This window comes from Pteropus medius, unplaced genomic scaffold (genome assembly GCF_902729225.1).
Source record: "Pteropus medius unplaced genomic scaffold, Ma_sr-lr_union100, whole genome shotgun sequence".
In the NCBI taxonomy this organism is placed as follows: Eukaryota; Metazoa; Chordata; class Mammalia; order Chiroptera; family Pteropodidae; genus Pteropus; species Pteropus medius.
Genome location: NW_024344378.1, coordinates 50,432,441 through 50,450,993, shown reverse-complemented (window position 1 = coordinate 50,450,993; position 18,553 = coordinate 50,432,441). Strand labels below are relative to the sequence as shown.

Here is an 18,553-nt window from a genome sequence, read left to right as displayed (position 1 = left end):
TATACATTTTGCCAAAATTACTTGTCCAGAGAGCTGATCTTAGCATAAGTCAATGCTGTATGTAAATCAGTGCTATACAGAAGCCCAGTGGCAACTTAAGAGATATAACTTTTTATTTTAACACATTTATTGAGATAAATTTTACATACCATACAATTTAACCAAAGTGTACAATTCAGTTTAGTGTATTCACAGGTATGTGTAACCATCACCATAGTCAAATTTAGAACATTCTCATCACTTCAGAAAGAAGCCCTGTACCATTTATCTATCCCCCACCTTGTCCTTCTGTTTTCTCTGCCTTCTTCTCCCAACTCTAGGCCACCACTAATCTGCTTTCTACATTTATGGATTTCCCTGTTCTAGACTTTCATAGTATGTGGTATTTTGTGACTGGCTTCTTTTACCTAGCCCAGTGTTTTCAAGGTCCATTCGTGTTGCAGTGTGTATCAGTGCTTCATTCCTTTTTATGGCGAGGAGGATAATTTGTAGTATCATCAAGTGAGGGCTGCCTAGCATTTCCTTTTTTGACACTCATCTGAATATAGAAATCGGCCTGCTGAGAGCTTGCCCCCAGTACTAGTGTTTGTGTTGCCCCCAAAGCGGTGGTTCCAGGGGTCCTTGGTGGCGTGAGTGGGTGAAGTAGCCATGTGACCTACAGAGGAGTATGGAGGAGCATGGAGTCCCAGCTTTCACTCTCCTCATGGGCAAGGCAGGCGGGAGATGGTCCCTACGGCCCTTCCCAGCACCACTGTTTCCTGTGACTGCAGGATGGACCAAGAATTCTCCAGGAGGCTCAGCATGTCCGAAGTCAGAGATGACAACAATGCTGCAAAGACACTGTCGGCAGCTGCACGCAGATCTTTCTTTCGAAGGAAACATAAGCACAAACGCAATGGGTCCAAAGATGGGAAAGACCTCCTTGCCTTGGACACCTTTTCCAGTGACTCCATTCCACTCTTTGAAGGCAAGTGGCTGAACTCGCTTTTTCAACAGGCTGTCAGGACAAGGTTTGCTCTTGACCACAGAAGCCTCACAGCAGTGACTTAGACAAGGTAGAGATTCACTTTGTTTTTGCACAAAGGTAGTCTAGAGGTAGGTGGCGGGTTGGAATGATGGTACTACTGTTTCCAGAGTCTACCATCCATAGGATGTAGATCTTTCCATCCTCAAGATCTCCCCATGGCCACCACATGTCTTTGCAGTTCCAGCCATCATGTCCATGTTCAGGTACCAGGAAGGAGGAAGGTGCAAGGCAAAAGTTGAGTGTGTCTCTTTAAATAGCTTACCTGGAAGCATCACCCTGTGACTTCTACTTGCATTTCATTGGCCACTTGCATCTGCAAGAGAGCTGAGAAGGCAAGGTTTTATGTGGCAGATTGCCGGCCTCCAGTAACAGGTTCTTTTAGCAAGGAAGAAAGGAAGGGCAGATATCAAGTAGGCAAAAGCAGTCTCCGCTCAGTGCGTTGCTTCTCGTTTGCTTTTGGGTTGTTACAGGCTAGTTGGTGGTGACCAAGGACCGCCAGTCTTGGCAGATCTTTGTTTTTTTTTCTGGCCTTACTTTTGTGTCCGTTAATGATTCTTACAAGACCCTCCCAGGGCGAGGTGCTGACCCAGGCCCATGTTTGCATATTAGGGAGTGTCAGACACCCCCCTTGCAGATTGCCCTGGTGGAAAGGGTGCATTTGTCCTATAAAGCAGGAGGTGCTTGTGAATACTGCTCCTGGGACCCCATTTGTGTCCACTGTCCTAGAACATGCTTCCTTCTCAGTGTGGAGATGGCAATAAATAGCAGAAGGTAGGACAGCTGGTTTTCTCCTTCCTTCCCTTCCTCCTTTTCTTCCTTTTATAAATTAAGGCCTTAGGCACAGTGAGTTGGGTGAATCCCACCTTTGTTCATGGCTCACTGTCACTGTCAGGACAGGGGTTGGCCAAGTCTGGCCCACCCACTGCCTGTTTTTGTAAGGTCTGTGAGCCAAGAATAGGTTCTTACATTTTAAAATGTAAAATATAAAAGGTACCGTTAGCCTTTTGGCAATAATAATTGCTTGATTTTGCCTTTTGGCCTTCAAAACCTAAAATATTTTACCATCTTGCCCTTTACAGAAAAAGTCTGTTGACCGCTTGATCAAGGCAAGATTTCTTGTTTATTTTGGGTTTTTTTGTTGTTTTCTTCTTTTATTTCTTCGATCTCCATTTTCATATTCCCCCTTCTCTCTTTTCTCATTGATACCGTCTTTTTTACATGTTGTATATGTCCAGTGGATATATTTATATCTTTGAAAAATAGCCATTTGTCTATACTTCATTTGTTTTTTGCATTATATATTTTGAATTTCTCTTTAGGTGTATACACCTTTTGAATTCTTATATCTTCCTGGTAAATTGACCTTTTTTATCATCACGAAATGTCCTTTATATCTAGTAACGTTTCTTGCCTTAAAGTCTATTTTTTCTCATATCATTGGTATACTGGTTTTTTTTGGTTAGCGTTTGCATAGTTCATCTTTTTCCATCCTTTTAAAACCTTAAATTTTTCTGTAGCTTTATAGTTAAAAGTCTCTTATAAGTAACATGGGTTTTTTTTTAACCCATGGTGAAAATATAAATATATGGAAAAGTGCACATATATTTACATAAAAGTGTTAGTTTGGAAAACAGTGCGGTACTGGCATAAAGACATATAGACCAATGGAAGAAAATAAAGAGACAGAAATAAACCCTTGTATATATGGCCAAATGATTTTTGATAGTTTCTTCAAAACTACTTCTGTGTTCTTCTTTCCTCTCCTATATCCTAAATTTTTGACAATGTCCCATATGTCTTTTACACTTTTTTTCCCCTTCATATTTTCCATTTTTTCTCTTCATGCTTCAGCCTGGGTATTTTCTACTGACTTTTTTCCTGTTCATCAATTCATTCTTCTGTTGTGTACAGTATGTTCCTATTTAAAAAAATTGCATATTTTAGTTCTAGAGTTAACATTTGCTATTTTTTTGTGGTTAAAAAAACATTAAATCTATTATCTTAACCATTTTTAAGTATCTAGTTCAGTAGTGTTAAGTATGTTTGCATTGTTGTAAAACAGATCTCTAGAAATTTTTTATCTTGTAAAACTGAAGCTCTATACCCGCTAAACCCTAATTGCCCCTCCCATCTCTTCAGCACTTTTGACAACTACACTACCTTTTTCTATGACTTTGACTACTTTAAATGCTTCATGTGAGTGGAATAACACAGTATTTGTCCTTTGTGATTGGCTTATTTTGTTTAGCAAAATTTCCTCGAGGTTCATCCATGTTGTAGCATATGACAGGATTTCCTTCTTTTTAAAGGCTGCGTAATATTCTATTGTATGTATCTACCATATTTTCTTTATCCAGTCATCTGTCAAAGAACATTTGGATTGTTTGGCCGTTGTGAGTAATACTGGATGAACATGGGTGTGAAGATATCTCTTTGAGATCCTGCTCTGAATTCTTTTGGCTCTATACCCAGAAATGGGATAGCTGGATCACATGGTAATTCTATTTAATTTTTTTGAGGGACCACGGTGGCTGTACCATTTTACTTTACCACCAGCAGTGCACAAGGGTTCCAATTTCTCTAAATTTTGCCAACACTTGTTATTTTTTGTTCTCTTGATAGTGGCCATCCTAATGGGTATAATGTGGTATCTCAATGTAGTTTTGATTTGCATTTCTCTTAATTAGTGATATCGAATATCTTTTTCTCATGCTTGTTGGCCATTTGTATACTTTCTTTGAAAATTGTCTATTCAAATCCTTCATCCATTTTTTAATTGTTATTTTGTTGTTGTTGTTGTTGTTTAGTTCTAGACATTCCTTATAAATTCTGGATATTAACCCCTGTCAGATATATACGATTTGCAGATATTTTCTCCCATTCTGTAGATTATTTTTTTCCGCTCCATTGATTGTTTACTTTGACACAAAAGTTTTTAAATCCAATATAGTCCCATTTTCCTATTTTACTTTTGTTGCTGTGCCACACCAATGTCATGAGGCTTTTCCTTTATGTTTTCTTCTAGGAGCTTTATAGTTTCAGGTTTTATGTTTGGGTCTTTAATCCATTTTGAGTTAATTTTTGTATATGGTTTGGGGTAAGGGTCAAACTTTATTCTTTTGCATGTAGATATCAGTTTTCCCAGCACCAGTTGTTGAAGAATCTTCATTTCCCCATTGGTGTAGCTTTGGCACCCTTATCAAAAATCATTTGACCATATATACAAGGGTTTATTTCTGTCTCTTTATTTTCTTCCATTGGTCTATATGTCTTCATGCCAGTACCACACTTTTTTGATTACTGTACTGTATCCTAGAACATCACAGTTTTGAACTGCATGGGTCCACTAATACGTGGATTTTTTCAATAAACATACAGTCAGCCCTCCACATACCCAGGTTTCGTATCCACGATTCAACCAACCACGGACATCCACAGTTGAGAATATCTTGTGCCATTTTATATATGGCACTTGAGCATATGTGGATTTTGTATCTGCGGAGGCTCCTGGAACCAGTTCCCCCATGGATATACTGAGGGATGACTGTAGTTAAGTTTTGGGAGAGTCAAAAGTTATCCATGGATTTTTAAGTTCACAGCGGGGCAGCGGCCCTAACCCCCGTGTTTTTCAACAGTCCACTCTAGTAGCGTGTTTTGTAATCAGGTAATATGAGGCCTCCAACTTTGTTTCTCTTTGAAGATTGTTTTGGCAATTAAGGGTCTCTTGAAATTCCATATGAATTTTAGGATGTTTATTATGTTTCTGCAAAAAATAATGTTGGGATTTTGATAGGGATTGCATTTAACCTGTAGGTTGATTTGGATAGTATGGACAGTTTAAAAATATTGAATCTTCCAAACCATGAACACAGGATCTCTTTCCATTTATTTTTATCTTCTTTGATTTCTTTTCACAACATTTTGTAGTTTTCAGTGTACAAGTCTTTCACCTCCTGGGTTAGATTTTAGTCCAAAGAATTTTATCTTTTTTGATGCTATAGTAAGTCGGATTGTTTTCTTAACTTCTTTTTCAGATTAGTCCTTGTTAATGTATAGAAATGCCTTGTTAATGTATAGAAATGCAACTGAGTTTTGTATGTTGATTTCGTATCCTGAAACTTTACTGAAATTGTTTATTAGTTGTAACCATTTTTTGATGTATTCTTTAGGATTTTCTACATAAAGGATTATGTCATCTGAGAACAGATAATTTTATTTCTTGTTTTCCAGTTTGGATGCCCTTTATTTCTTTTCTTCTTTCTTTTCTCTCTTTCTCTCTCTCTCTCTCTCTTTTTTTTTTTTTGGTCTAATTGCTCCTGTTAGGATTGCCGGTACTATGTGGGATCATAATGGCGAGAGTGAGCATCTTAGTGTTTCTTATCTTAGAAGGAAAGCTTTGAGTCTTTTGCCATTGAGCGTGATGTTTGCTATGGGCTTTACATGTATGGCTTTTATTATGTTGAGGTAGTTTCCTTCTAATCCTAGTTTGTTGAGTGTTTTTTTTATTTTTATTTTTTTTTCGTCATAAAATGTTGTTGAATTTTGTCAGATGCTTTTTCTGCATCAATTGAGATGATCATGTGGTTTTTGTCTTTCATTTTGTTAATGTGGTGTATGATGATTGTTTTTTGTATGTTGAACTCTCCTTGCATTCCAGGTATAAATCCCTGGAATGATTTATAATTGGTCATGGTGTATAACTTTTTAAAAAAAATTTATTTATTTTAATTAGTTTCAAGTATACAGTACATTAGTTAGACATCTATATAGTTTGTAGAACGATTCCCCAATTGCTCCCTCCCTCCCCTGACCCTCCACCTAGCCTACATATTAATGCTAACTGCATTCCCTATGCCATGCTCCCTATCCCCATGACCATCCATCTGCTACTAATTTGTACTTCTTTAATCCTTCACCTCATTCTCTCAGCCCCCCAACCCCCACCTCTGTCCGTCACCAAATTGCCCACTATATTTGTGAGTCTGTTTTTGATTAGTTTGTTCTTTTTATTCCTTAGATTCTGCATATAAGTGAAATCATACAGTGTTTATCTTTCTCTGTCTAACTTAAATACCTTCTAGGTCCATCAATCAATATCTTTTTCCGTCCCCTTCCTTTTAGTCTGTGTATGTTTTTTAATCTGAAGTGAGTCTCTTGTAGGCAACATATATAGATCTTGTTTTCCATTCGTCCTATCTTTTGGTTGGAGCATTTAATTCTTTTTCATTTAAGGTACTTATTGATAGGAATGTAGTTGTTAACATTCTTTATTCCTGTTTTTGATATATGTTTTTCCTTCTTAAAGAAATTTCTCCAACATTTCCTGTAATACTGGCTTGGTGGTGATAAATTCCTTTAGCTTATTTTTGTCTGGAAAGCTCTTTATCTGTCCTTCAACTCTAAATGATAGCTTTGCTGGATAAATTATTCTTGGTTGTAGATCCTGGATCTTCATCATGTCAAATATTTTGTGCCAAGCCCTCTGTCCCGCATAGTTTCTTTTGAGAAATCAGCTGCCAGTCTTCTGGGTGTTCCCTTGTAAGTAACTGTCTGTTTTTCTCTTGCTGCTTTTAATATTCTTTGTATTTAACCTTTGGCATTTTAATTACGATGTGTCTTGGTGTGGACCTCTTTGGATCCCTGGTTTTTGGGATTCTCTGAGCTTCCTGAGGTTTTACGTCCATTTCCTTCACCAGGTTAGGGAAGTTTTCCATCATTATTTCTTCAAACAGCTGTTCAACATTTTGATTTTCTTCAGTTACACCGATCAGATGGATATTTGGACCCTTAATAGTGTCCCATATACTCCTTAAATTATTTTTATAGTCTTGGCCTCTTATCTCTTGCCATTCTGATTGTATGTCCTTGGCTTTCTCATCCTCTAGAGAGGGCATTTGATCCTTTTCTTTATTGACTTTGTTTATTCCTTTGTTTATTCCATTTAATATACTTCTCATCTCAGATGTGTTCTTCATTTCAGACTGGTTCCCTTTTATAATTTCCATTTCCATTTTTATGGTTTTTATCTCCTTGTTGAAGTTCTCACTGAATTTATCTACACTTCCCAAAAGTTCATTGAGCATCTTTATAACCAGTGTTTTGAACTCTGTATCTGTTAGATTACTTGACTCCATTATATCTGGATCTCTGTTCTGTTCATATGGTTTCTACTTCTTTGTCTTCCCATTTTTGGCTGCCTTTCCATATGTTTCTATGTACTAAGCAAAGCTCCTAAGTCTCTCAGTCTTATTAGTGTGGATTTGTGAAGTAGGTGACCAGTGGCACAGTCCTGAGAAGAGTTCAGCTGCAGGCCAAATTTAGCCCAAGCCTCTGGCCACCTATTAAGTTTCAGCAAGCAATCCACAGATGCTGTGCTTATAGTTGCCTGAAAAGGCCACACTAGAAACTGAGGCCAGCTGCCACCAGTGTGAGTCTAGGTGCTGCTCAGCAAGGAGCACCTGACATGCTGAGGATATACCTGGATGTGGCTTGGGTGGGGCTGCGAGTTGGAGTAGGCGAAGTTTCAGGAAATCGTCTGGGCAGAGCGACCTTTGTTATCCAGTTTTATGATGTCAGGGCTATAACAGTGCTGTGTCTGGCGCAACAGGGCACAACAGGGAACACTGGATACTGCTAGCACTTCTGTACAGAGCGAGTCTTGCCTCGCCCTCACTATGACAGTGTCTTCCTGTGAGTCCCTAGTACCCTCTGTGTGCAGCCGAATTGGTATTGGTGCTCAGAGCGAGCAGGTCCGTCACTGTGAAAATCTGCTCACAGACACGGCCTCTTTAAGAGGCTTCTGCTGCTGCTGCAGCCTCCATCTCACTCAGCCGCTGGAGACCGGGCAGCCCCCCATCTTCATCCCCTCCTACCTTCTGCCGCTGCAGGGTGCTTTCTTGGATTTCTTCCTAGTTGTATGGCTTGTTCAACTAGATCTCAGATGATTTTTCCTTGCTACTTGCTCCTTGTTTCTGTCACAACTTTGATTTGTTTGCCAGAGGGATGAACAGAGCCTCTATCATGTACATTTTTTTTTCCTCCTATAACTTTTTTAATATACTGTTGAATTCCGTTTGCTAGCATCTTGTTGAGGATTTTTGCATCAATATTAATCTGGGATATTGGTCAGTAGTTTTCTTGTGTTTTTGCCTGGTTTCGATATGAGAGTAATCAGAGTAAACTCAAAGAATGAATTTGAAAGTTTTCTCTCCTTTTCATTCTTTGGAAAAGTTTGAGGTGGAATGGTGTTAATTCTTTAAATGTTTGTTAGAATTCTCTGGAGAAGCTATCTGGTCCTGGGCTTTTCTACGTTGGGAAGTTTTTTAATTACTATTCGAATCTCCTTGTTACAGATTTGTTTAGAGTTTGTATTTCTTCATGATTCAGTCTCAATATGTTGTACATTTCTAGGAATTTATCATTTCTTCTAGGTTATCCAAATTGCTGACATATAATTGCTCATAGTAGTTTCTTAAAATTCTTTTTATTCTGTGAAGTCTGCTGTAATGTCTCCTCTTTCATTTCTAATTTTAATTATTTAAGTCTTCTCTCCTTTTTCTTTTATTAGTCTAGCTAAGAGTTTGTCAAATTTCATTTGTCTGTTCAAAAAGTTAACTCTTGCTTTCATTGATTTTTTTTTCTAATTGTTTTACTATTCTCTATTTCATTCATCTCTGCTGTTTATTTCCTTCCTCCTGCTAATTTTGGGTTAATGTATTCTTTTCCTGGTTCCTTAAGTTATATAAAGTTAGGTCGCTGATTTGAGATCTTTCTTCTTTTTCAATGTCTGCATTTACCACTATAAACTTCCCTCTTAGTACTGCTTTTGCTGTATCGCATAAGTTTTGGTGTGTTGTGTTTTCATTTTTGTTGTCTGCAGATATTTTCTAAATTCCCTTGTGATTTTTTCTTTTACCCATTGTTTGTTAAAGAGTTGTTTAATTTGCACATATTTGTGAATTTCCCTGTTTTCCTTCTGCTATTGATTTCGTTTCATTCCATGGTTGTCAGAGAAGATACTTTGTATGATTTCAGTCTTCTTAAAATTGTTAAGACTTGTTTTGTGGTCTAAAATGTGGTATCTTGGAGAATGTTTTATATGCACTTGAGAAGAATATTTATTCTGTTTGTGGGTGTTCTGTATATGTCTGTTAGGTCCATTTGGTCTACAATGTTGTTCAAGAGCTCTGTTTCCTTAATGATCTGTCTGGTTCTAGTCATAACCGAGAGTTAGTCTACGTGTGTTCTTAGATCTATAGTGAATCTTTTGTAGACAGCATATAGTTGGGTCTTGTTTTTTTAAATCTGTTTAGCCAATTTGTGTCTTTTAATTGGGGCATTTAATACATTTACATTTAAACTAATTGCTGATATGGAAGGACTTACTATTGCCATTTTGTTTTCTGGAAGTAGCTTTTTTTATCCATCTTTCCATCTTTTGCTGCTTTCTTTTGTTTCATTAATTTTTCGTAGTGATATATTTTAGTTTCTTTCTCATTTCCCTTTATGTACATTTTATAACTATTTTCTTTGTGATTATTACATAAAACATCCTAAAGTTACAATTCATTTTAAACTGATCATTTCAATCATAAAAACTCTGCTTGACATCTCCGCCCCCCTGACACTTTGTTATTGATGACACCAATTACCTCTTTTTATATTGTGTATTCATTAGCAGATTTATCTTTACTTTTATGCTTTTGGTTTTTAATATCTATACCAGATTTAAAAGTGATTTATGCATCTACATCACATTACTTCCAGATTCTCTATTTATCTGTATATTTATCATTACCAGGGAGTTTTATGTCTTCTGATTCTGGTTGGATTCAGTGACTGGTAAGATGCTCTCTAGCTCCATGATTCTGTAATTATGAGGACTTCTGATGAAGCAGATTATTCGAGGAGAAATAATTTGTGTGCAGTGCATTATAGAGTGCTGACAGTTGTTACCTGATCCTAGTTCAAATAAATTGAGTGAATAGTGACTTAATGTTCATAAAAAGGGAAATGCATAAATAGATGCAGTGTATCCGTGTGTGGGATGTTCAAAAGGAATAAAAGAGATCAATCTGAATCAATATGGATGCATTCCAGAAATAGCACTTAGTGGAAAAGGGAGTTGTGGAATATTTACAGTATTGTGTCATTTTTTTCTCGAACATACACACAAATACACAACATATTTTCTAGTCTTTTTGAGCATATAAATATCAACATGTAAGAAAAACGAACGTTGAAAGAATATAATTCCAGCTCATAATAGTGGTTATTTCTGAGGAAGTGGTAGGGACCAGGACTGGAGAAGAGGTATCAGAGAAGATGTTTGATTTTATGTGTAGCATTCTGATTTTTAAAAGTGGTATGTGTTCATACCCCTTGGAGGAAGTTCTTTGCCTCGGGCCTTCTCAGAGCCTTTGGTCAGAAATGCACGGTTGTTCCTGGATAGGGAGTGTGGCTACAAGGCCCTCTGCCTCTTTGTTAGCAACAGATCAGGTCACCAGGTTGAGAAATATTGTAGAGAAAACCATCTAGATTTATATGCTGAGTCATTGGTCCTAAAAAATACATGCACAGGTGTAGTGAGGAAGGAGAGAGACTGTGCTCACTTTCCCCTCAATTCTGCACACGAGCTCGGTCTTTATGGAGCTGAGACTGCATCCAGCTCTGTGCCATGTTTACCTAAAGTCTCATTTTCTGGCTCCACTTTCCTCATCTTCTAATTATACCTTGCTGTACTGCTGTGTCCAGGTCTACCAGGCCAAGCCTCTCATTGATCCTTCTTCACAAGCCCGCCTTAGTCTTCCCCTCACCTCAGCCCTGCCCCTGTCCATCACCATCACCCACTGTCCTGCATGCTCTCTGCCTGGGACACATCTCCCATCTCACCTCCTTCCTGGGCCTTTTTGGTGGTCTCTTCTTCCTCTGATCCCATGTAGTGTTTATTTAACCCTTGCCCTCCCTTGGGATGGCTTGTTCTGTTGCCTGGAGTTGTCAGGTAGCTCTTGTATGTATGCTTGTCTTGCTTATCATGTGGTCCTATCTTGTGACAGATTAGAGTATGAGCTTTGTAACGGCAAGAGCTGTGTTTTATACTCTTCTTTAAGCGTTTCCGAGATGCCAGTACAGTGACTGATACAAGGGAGGTGCCAAGAAGATATTTGTACAGGTGTTTAGGCCGTCTCTTCCTGCAAGGACTTTATTATTATTTTGGTCGAAGGGCAGATTTACTACATGTATCAACTACGGTATTGGTTTGACTGCTGTAACTGAGACCAAATGACAACGGTTAAATCATGATGGGAAGTTTATTTCTCTTGCCATGTACAAGTCTGAGCTGGTGGGTGGTCCCAGGGAGGCAGCTCTGTTCTGGGGGTTATTCAGGGACCCGGTTCCTTTCTGTCTTGTGCTCTGCCATTTCCTGAGGGTTGCCCTTATCTGCAAGAGCGGAACTGGCTCACAGCACCTGGTCCTGTCCATTTTAGCCCATGGGAAGGCAGGCGAGAAAGTGAGAGCTTCATCCGTGCTCACTATACTGGGCAGGTCTGGGTTGCATGACCACCTATCTGCCAAACCTCAGAGGTCTCCTCTCTAGACAGCAGAAAATGGATTGGAGGTGGGGGCAGTGGGCATAAGACACATAAAAAGAATTTGAGCAAAAGGAAGTGCTGAAATGACTTGGGTGTTCATGGAGTGGGGGACACTTGTGTTGGACTCCAAGAGTGACCATGCCTTGGTGTGCCCAAGACCTGGAACTCTCTAGAACTGGGCAAGTCCCAAGCAGACTGGGATGAGCTGGTTACTCTGCTAGGCTCTGGATTTGTGGAGTGAAGAGGATGGGCCTGCCTGGAGAACAGTGTGTCCCCAGCCACTCTCCCTCCCTCCACTCTGCTTCCTGTGACACTGCCTATCTCTACCCCTCAGATTCGGTGAGCCTTGCCTATCAGCGGGTCCAGAAAGTAGACTGCACCTCCCTGAGGCCTGTCCTGATTCTGGGGCCTTTACTGGATGTGGTGAAGGAAATGCTGGTGAACGAGGCACCTGGCAAGTTCTGCAGGTGCCCCCTTGGTAAGGAGTCTTTTCCATGCCTGTCCCTGTCTGTGTCCATGTCCTCTGTCTCCCGAAGCTGGATCCCGTGGTGTTTCAGAGCCCTCCTAACTTGTGTCAGATCAGCATCTGGCTTCCAGTTTTTTCTCCAGAAGAGAGGGCAGCTGGACTGGGTTCCTAACAGCCTTCCTGAACAGTGTTCTTCCCCAGAACGTGTCGTGATGGCTCACAATGCCAGAGTGTCCTAATTCCTGGGTCTGTGCTTTGCAGAGGTGATGAAGGCTTCCCAGCAGGCCATCGAGCGAGGTGTCAAAGACTGCCTGTTTGTCGACTATAAGCGGAGGAGTGGCCATTTTGATGTGACCACAGTGGCTTCTATAAAGGAGATCACAGAAAAGGTAACTGTTGCTTTAGAAGGGGAGTTAGGTGCCTGTTTGAGCCTTGGCCTTGGAGTCCCTGTGCCTTTGGGCCTCTGCTCTGCACGTCTCACAGGCTTGCCCCCTTTGCTTCTGTGTGCTTCCACTTTATAAAGAAGAAGCTAGTCCCAGGCAGATGTGTAGGAATCACCTCGCATGTGGGTCACCCCTCCCCCTGTGAGGGCATCTGACGAGAGCTTTAAACTCTAGGAAGGGCCTCTCACAGGGAATTCTACAACAGGATCCCAGACGCACCTGCTGAACTTGTGTGCAGAGCTTTATGTGTGCCTTGTTCTGGGGACAGGTGCACAGCTTCGATCAGGGCCCTGCCCCTAAGAGGGCTAAGAGCCATTGCTCTGCAACTTAGGCTCTTGAACATGCTGGTGTCCATTCGCCAGGTGATATGAGGGAAAGTGAGGACATCTGCAAGGTCTGTTGGAAAGACAGCCCTCGAGGGTGTGGGCGTTCCTTGGGCTCCGTCCTCGGGCTGACTCAGGTCACCTCTTTGGGCTTTGGTTTCCTCCTGTTAAATGAGGAGTTGGCTTCTCACAGCTGTCATATGTAGATGGCTGAGTTGAAGTGAACGGACTTCAGTCAGGGGTGCCCCAGGAGGTTAGAAAGCCTGCCAGGGATTGGGCCCAGAGCTCACCGGAGCTTTTGGCAATCGGGGAGAGCCATAGGCACAGTGCCCATGGCCTTTCTTTGTCTCACACTCTGCCTGGAAGCTCAGGGGACCCTGGTACACATTTCAGTCACAGCTACACAATGACAGACACACTCCCCTCCCTCACCTCACTAAGTCTCGAGTTTTCATTTGCTCAGTCTGACAGAAGTAAGGTTTCTGAGGGCAGGCTGGGGTAGTGCTTTAAGAAGTTCCCCATATCTGGGCCAGGGGAGGAAAGGATGTTTGTAGTTGGCCAGCCAGAACCCACTCGGCCCTGGCTCCCAGCCTTGACTGCATCAGAGCTGACAGCCTGTGGGGAGAGATTTCCAGGGTAAGAATTCCCCACAATTTATCACGTGTGATCTTCATGAAAGATGGTCTTGCTTTCTCGTTCATGGGTAGAGCTTTATGTGTTTGTTTATAGAGGAAGATAAGAGTAGTGTAAGGTGACGGTGGGACCCGTCGGTGACAGAGAAGGGTGGGAGGTGTCCCCAGAAGGGCCAGACCCCCACGCCCGCCCCTGGCACTCATTCTTCATCCCCCCTCAGAATCGGCACTGTCTCCTGGACATCGCTCCCCACGCCATCGAGCGGCTGCACCATATGCACGTCTACCCTATCGTCATCTTCATCCACTACAAGAGCGCTAAACACATCAAGTAGGTGATCGGCTCCTCGGGGCTCAGCGGGGGGCCTTGCTGTGGCTGCTGGCTCAAACAGCCAAGGTGGCGGGGGTGTGGCGGAAGAGTGAGACCAATCTGGAAACAACATGTATAGGAATGACACTTCCGCCTCAAACCCCTCTCTCATGTTCAGAGTCAGACAGGGTTAACCCAGCACAGCCCCTCCCACTCCACCTCCCCTTCCTTTTGCCTGGGTCCAGCTTTGTCTGCAGAGCTCTCCTCCCATTCCCCCCATCCTCTCTTTCCCTTTGTTCAGCTTCTCAGTTTGATGCTCACAAGGACATAGGAACTAGGCGGTCGGGGCCAGGTCCAGCTCTGCCAGGAGTAGGCTTGTGACTTGGATGAGCCTTTGCCTTCACTGAGCGTGTTTCTGTCATGGTTGGGCTAACAGCTCGTTAAGGTCCCTCTCCATTTTGCCTTTCTGTGCTTCCAAGCTTCTGGTACTTGCACTTGGGAGCTGCTAGGGTATCTGCTCTCTAGTGCATGCTCTGTGGCACCCACCCTGCCCCCTCTGCCCAGAGCTCCCTGTGGGGACTGCCAGCTATTGCTGTGCTTTATGAGGGGACATATCGGGCCCCTTTGGCAATGAAGGTCCCTGTTACTCTGGACAAAGGAAGGAAAGAGGGGAGGCGAGAAGCTCAGCCTGGTTCCTTGGATATTTCAACAGAGAGCAGAGAGACCCCATCTACCTGAAGGACAAGGTGACTCAGAGGCATTCCAAAGAGCAGTTTGAGACGGCTCAGAAGATTGAACAGGAGTACAGTAGGTACTTCACAGGTAGGTGTGTGTCTGGCCTAGAGAGGAGCAGTAGGTGACGGGGATGGAAACACGTGTCCCAATGACGTTATACTTAGAAGTGGTAGTAGTCCATGCTTCTTGGGTGCCTGGTGGATTCCGTTGTAAGCACCTTCATTACAGATGTTCTGATTGCAGGCACAGGGCAATCAGAAATTTTATAAGTTGAAAGGTAAGATTCACCAAGTTAGCTTCAGGTCATGGTCTGGCTTTGTCCACCCACATTTTTACATAAGCAGTGGCAGGTCTGTCTCGCAGCACAAGTGCTGAGTAGCATAGCTTCATTGCTCCCAGGTGGACAGCACAGTGGTGGTGGCTGTGACTGATCTGTCCTTGGCACCCTCCAGGGCAGGTCAATTTTGCCATGAGATTTGGTGAAGAAAAGCTTTGTCCTTACCATCTCTGGTCTTTGAACCAAAGGAAACCAAAAGGAGCATGGCTCCAATTACTGGCTATCGTTTGACTCTATAGCTTTCAACCTCTTCCATAAAATTGGTCATTTGTAGGGGATGTCAATAACCTTGTGGTCACAGAGAGGCCAGGACAGTGATTTTAAGTAACTCATAGAGGGTATGGTGATCTAGTTTGGTGCTTCTCATGCAACAATTGGTCTCAAAACCAACCTTCCTGCTTCTGTCTGTGTGTTTGTGTTTTAATTTCGAGTCCATTACAGACCAGTATTTTAGTCAAATACATTGTTAGTGGAGAAGTGAAAATTTAAAACTCCAAAACTTACAAAATACAAACCTAGATTTTGTATTAGATTCAACAGACATATAATTACTTGGACACATTTCCATAGCAGTTTTTCAATGCTTCCCGTCAATTTCTGTACATACCTTTTGGCAAGCAGCCAGGGCATGCTTTTTCTACTGGCGCTGTCCCGGTTGAAACACTGGGTGCCCTGGTCCAGAATCTGCGGGGCCCATGGTATTGAAAGCCTGCAGAGCAGGGCTAGGCCGTAGCTGGAAGTGTGTTGTTGTCTTTGCTAGGAATCCCCTCTGGACCATGGGATTTCTGGCTTCTAAACCCATCCTGTTTCCTGTGGAGTCCTGCTGCTCATTGGATCATCACAACACACCTCCAATGGCTTTCTAATGTGCTGGGCTCCCTGTTGCAAGACTAGGGAAACTTGCATGTGATGCAAGTGGTTAAGTCCTGGTCACCCTGTTACAGGGGCCGGAGAAGCCTGGCAAAATTTGACACCAACCTTCATTAGAACCCACATTTTCAGCCACCTACTGAATAGTTGACCAGAGAGATAAAAAGCCCAGTGCTTTGCGTTCAGCTCTTAATTTTTTTTCCTTTCCAATTTCTTGCTGATGGAACAGAGTGGGGTGGGAATAGAACAGTAGCTCAAAACAGGCAGAGGAAGAGTAAAGGATGTATTTATTTGCCCCAAACCTGGGGTCTTACTCCGAGCTCGATTATGTGTGTTTGGGGGTTCTTTTGCAGGAGTCGTCCAGGGTGGAGCCCTGCAGAGCATTTGCACTCAGATCTTGGCAATGGTCAATCAAGAACAAAGTAAAGTCCTGTGGATTCCAGCCTGCCCACCGTAGAAGAAGGCTGTGCTGTGAAATGACTGCAACTCGTCTGCCAGTGTCAATACCTGGCTCAGCTCTTTAGTGACTAAAAATAGAAGTCTGACTTTTCTGTATGTAAACATGAAGGGGAAGGATCCATGAACAAGGACTCCAGAAGCACCTCATTTGAGACAGAGGGCCGCAGATGAATGGGATCTAGGCCCAGCCCAGCGGACTATCTTCCTCTCACACGTGTGCTTTAAGACAAAACAAAAAAACACAAAAGACTTCGATAAAGAGGTTCAACACCAACCTTTCTTTAGCCAGCTGATCAGAGATGCTGCAAAGAGAATCTTTCAGATCACAAGTTTACAAACGTTTTCTAAGTATTTGGTTGTTTATGTTTACTTGAACGGCCCCATATTGTCGGTGCCCAGCCCCTGCCCCTCTGTCGAGCCCTCTGTGTTGCTTTGGTGTTGGTTTCGTTCCCTTTTTCAACAAAACAACTCTGGAACCTCATTGGGGCTGCTTTGCTTTCGAAGGTTCTTGTTGGTGGGACCAGAGCTCTGACAAACTTTCTGCTCCTCGACGGCACCTCTCCTGGAAGGACATCGCAACTGCAGATGCTTAGACATCTGTGGTGGCAGAACCAGTGCCTTTGTGGGATGGACTCGCCAGCAGCAGTGTTTTCCCGCCTGCACCAGGGAAGGCGACTTTGGCAGTCTTACAAACTTGTCTCTCAGACTTTCCCTTCTGCCTTCTACATCCTCTCATTTCTTCTCCGTCTGCGTTTATCATTTCAGCACTGTCTGGTCTGTTGGAGCCTCATGGGTTCACGATGACACAACTAGTTCCAGACAAGGTGTTAAGCTAGGGCTGATGCATGCTATCGGGTCCTCTTTAGGTTCTGTAAATAGTGACAGCGCAGTGTTTTCAGGGTAGTTCTTAAACTCTGTGGAGTGGGACAGACACATCAGCTGTTTGGGATATGAAAACATTCGTGTTTCAGATGTTGAATTGAGAGTCTTTGGGGAAGCATAATGGTTAGTGTTGTCACTGTCAAAAATCTAAAAAAGAGTGAGATCTTTTAGTCTTGGCTATAGCACTCACGGCATGAACAGTACTCCACGAGGATGTCTTTGGGAGTTATTTTTATTTTTTATTTTTATTTTTTGCACTTCTGACGCTGGATGTCTCTGGCTGAAGATTTGATGTGGTTCCTCCTTAAACTGTGCGTCCTGTTAATAATAGGTACTGTACCAGGCTCTGTGTAAGTGTCACTGAGGTAGGACCTATATTTTAATACTGTTCCTAACATTTCATTTTACTAGCAAGAAATCTTTGAATTCATTTTATTCTTTGTAATTCTAGACACTAGATTGTAGTTTAGCCATACTGACATTTTTTAAAAAGGGATATATTTTCTTGCACAGTTGTTCAAAAAGAGACATGTTTCAGTCCTCAATGCTGCCCTTTATTTTACAGGTACAAGTTTTCTAGCTCAGACAACTAAGACAAACTGTAGGCTGTCTCAAGGTCTTACTCGCATGCCCTCTGGGCTGTTTCTCTGAGTTGCAGACAGAGTGGGACTGTGATGGTACAGTGTGCACAGGTACTGTTCTGACAGACTGGGATTTTCTGTACTAAAACCTTACTTTGTATCAAAAGTTAAACAGACTTTAGTACAATAAATAAAGGTCAATTTCTGTAATTCGTTGTGATGAAGATATGTGTTTCATTTGTTTTTCTATCTTTTCCTGCTCCCTCAGCTTTTTTTATTTCTAAATTCGAGAGGGCTTTCCTCCCCTGCAGCATGTAGCTGGAACTGGCCGACGTGTGAAGTTCTTTCCAGCTCTGGTGATGATCAAGAGCCCCTGTTACCTGCTACATCAACCTCCCTCTGACTCCCTTCTTCCCTCCCATGAGACCGTCCATCATCCTTTCATCTGTCTGTCTATCCAGCATAGCGTGGGTGGTTGTAGCCGGGTGACTGATTTTTCTGCCTTCAGGTACTCACATTCAGGTCTGCAGGTTTGGGCTGGGCCTTGAAAAGCAAAGGAGATTTGCAGGACATCAGGATCCCCTAATGTTCTCAGTCAGGGCCCTGTCTTCAAGGAGGCAAGGCCCAGACCAGGCCTCAGGTGAGGGCCCAGCCTGGCGTGGGGGCTGTGTTGCAGTACCACCCGGCATGGCAGGGTTCTCTGGAACACCCTACTTGGGCCTGAGAGCCTGTATTCCAAAGTGGTGGAAAAAGCTGAGAAAAGTGGCCAGGTAGCCAGGCTTGGCCTCATTAAACTTTCTGAGGCCCGGGTCACAGAAGAGCCCTCCTCTGCTTTTATTGGTTGGAGGAGCTTGAGGTCAGTGTTCTGGAAAAGCCTCATGCTGCTGCGGTGGCTG

General features: G+C 42.5%; 1 protein-coding gene across 2 annotated transcripts in view; it reads left to right on the top strand.

Moving 5' to 3' along the window:
• DLG5 (discs large MAGUK scaffold protein 5) overlaps positions 1-17,869 on the top strand; it is a 113,296-nt gene extending 95,427 nt beyond the window's left edge. For both annotated transcript variants that reach the window (XM_039872205.1, XM_039872204.1), the window contains 6 exons: positions 771-967; positions 11,954-12,097; positions 12,347-12,474; positions 13,705-13,814; positions 14,506-14,615; positions 16,089-17,869. In XM_039872205.1, the coding sequence (XP_039728139.1) occupies positions 771-967; positions 11,954-12,097; positions 12,347-12,474; positions 13,705-13,814; positions 14,506-14,615; positions 16,089-16,192 (793 nt within the window). In that variant the 3' untranslated portion in view covers positions 16,193-17,869. The remainder of the gene's footprint in view (positions 1-770; positions 968-11,953; positions 12,098-12,346; positions 12,475-13,704; positions 13,815-14,505; positions 14,616-16,088) is intronic.
• The last annotated feature ends 684 nt before the right edge of the window (positions 17,870-18,553 follow it).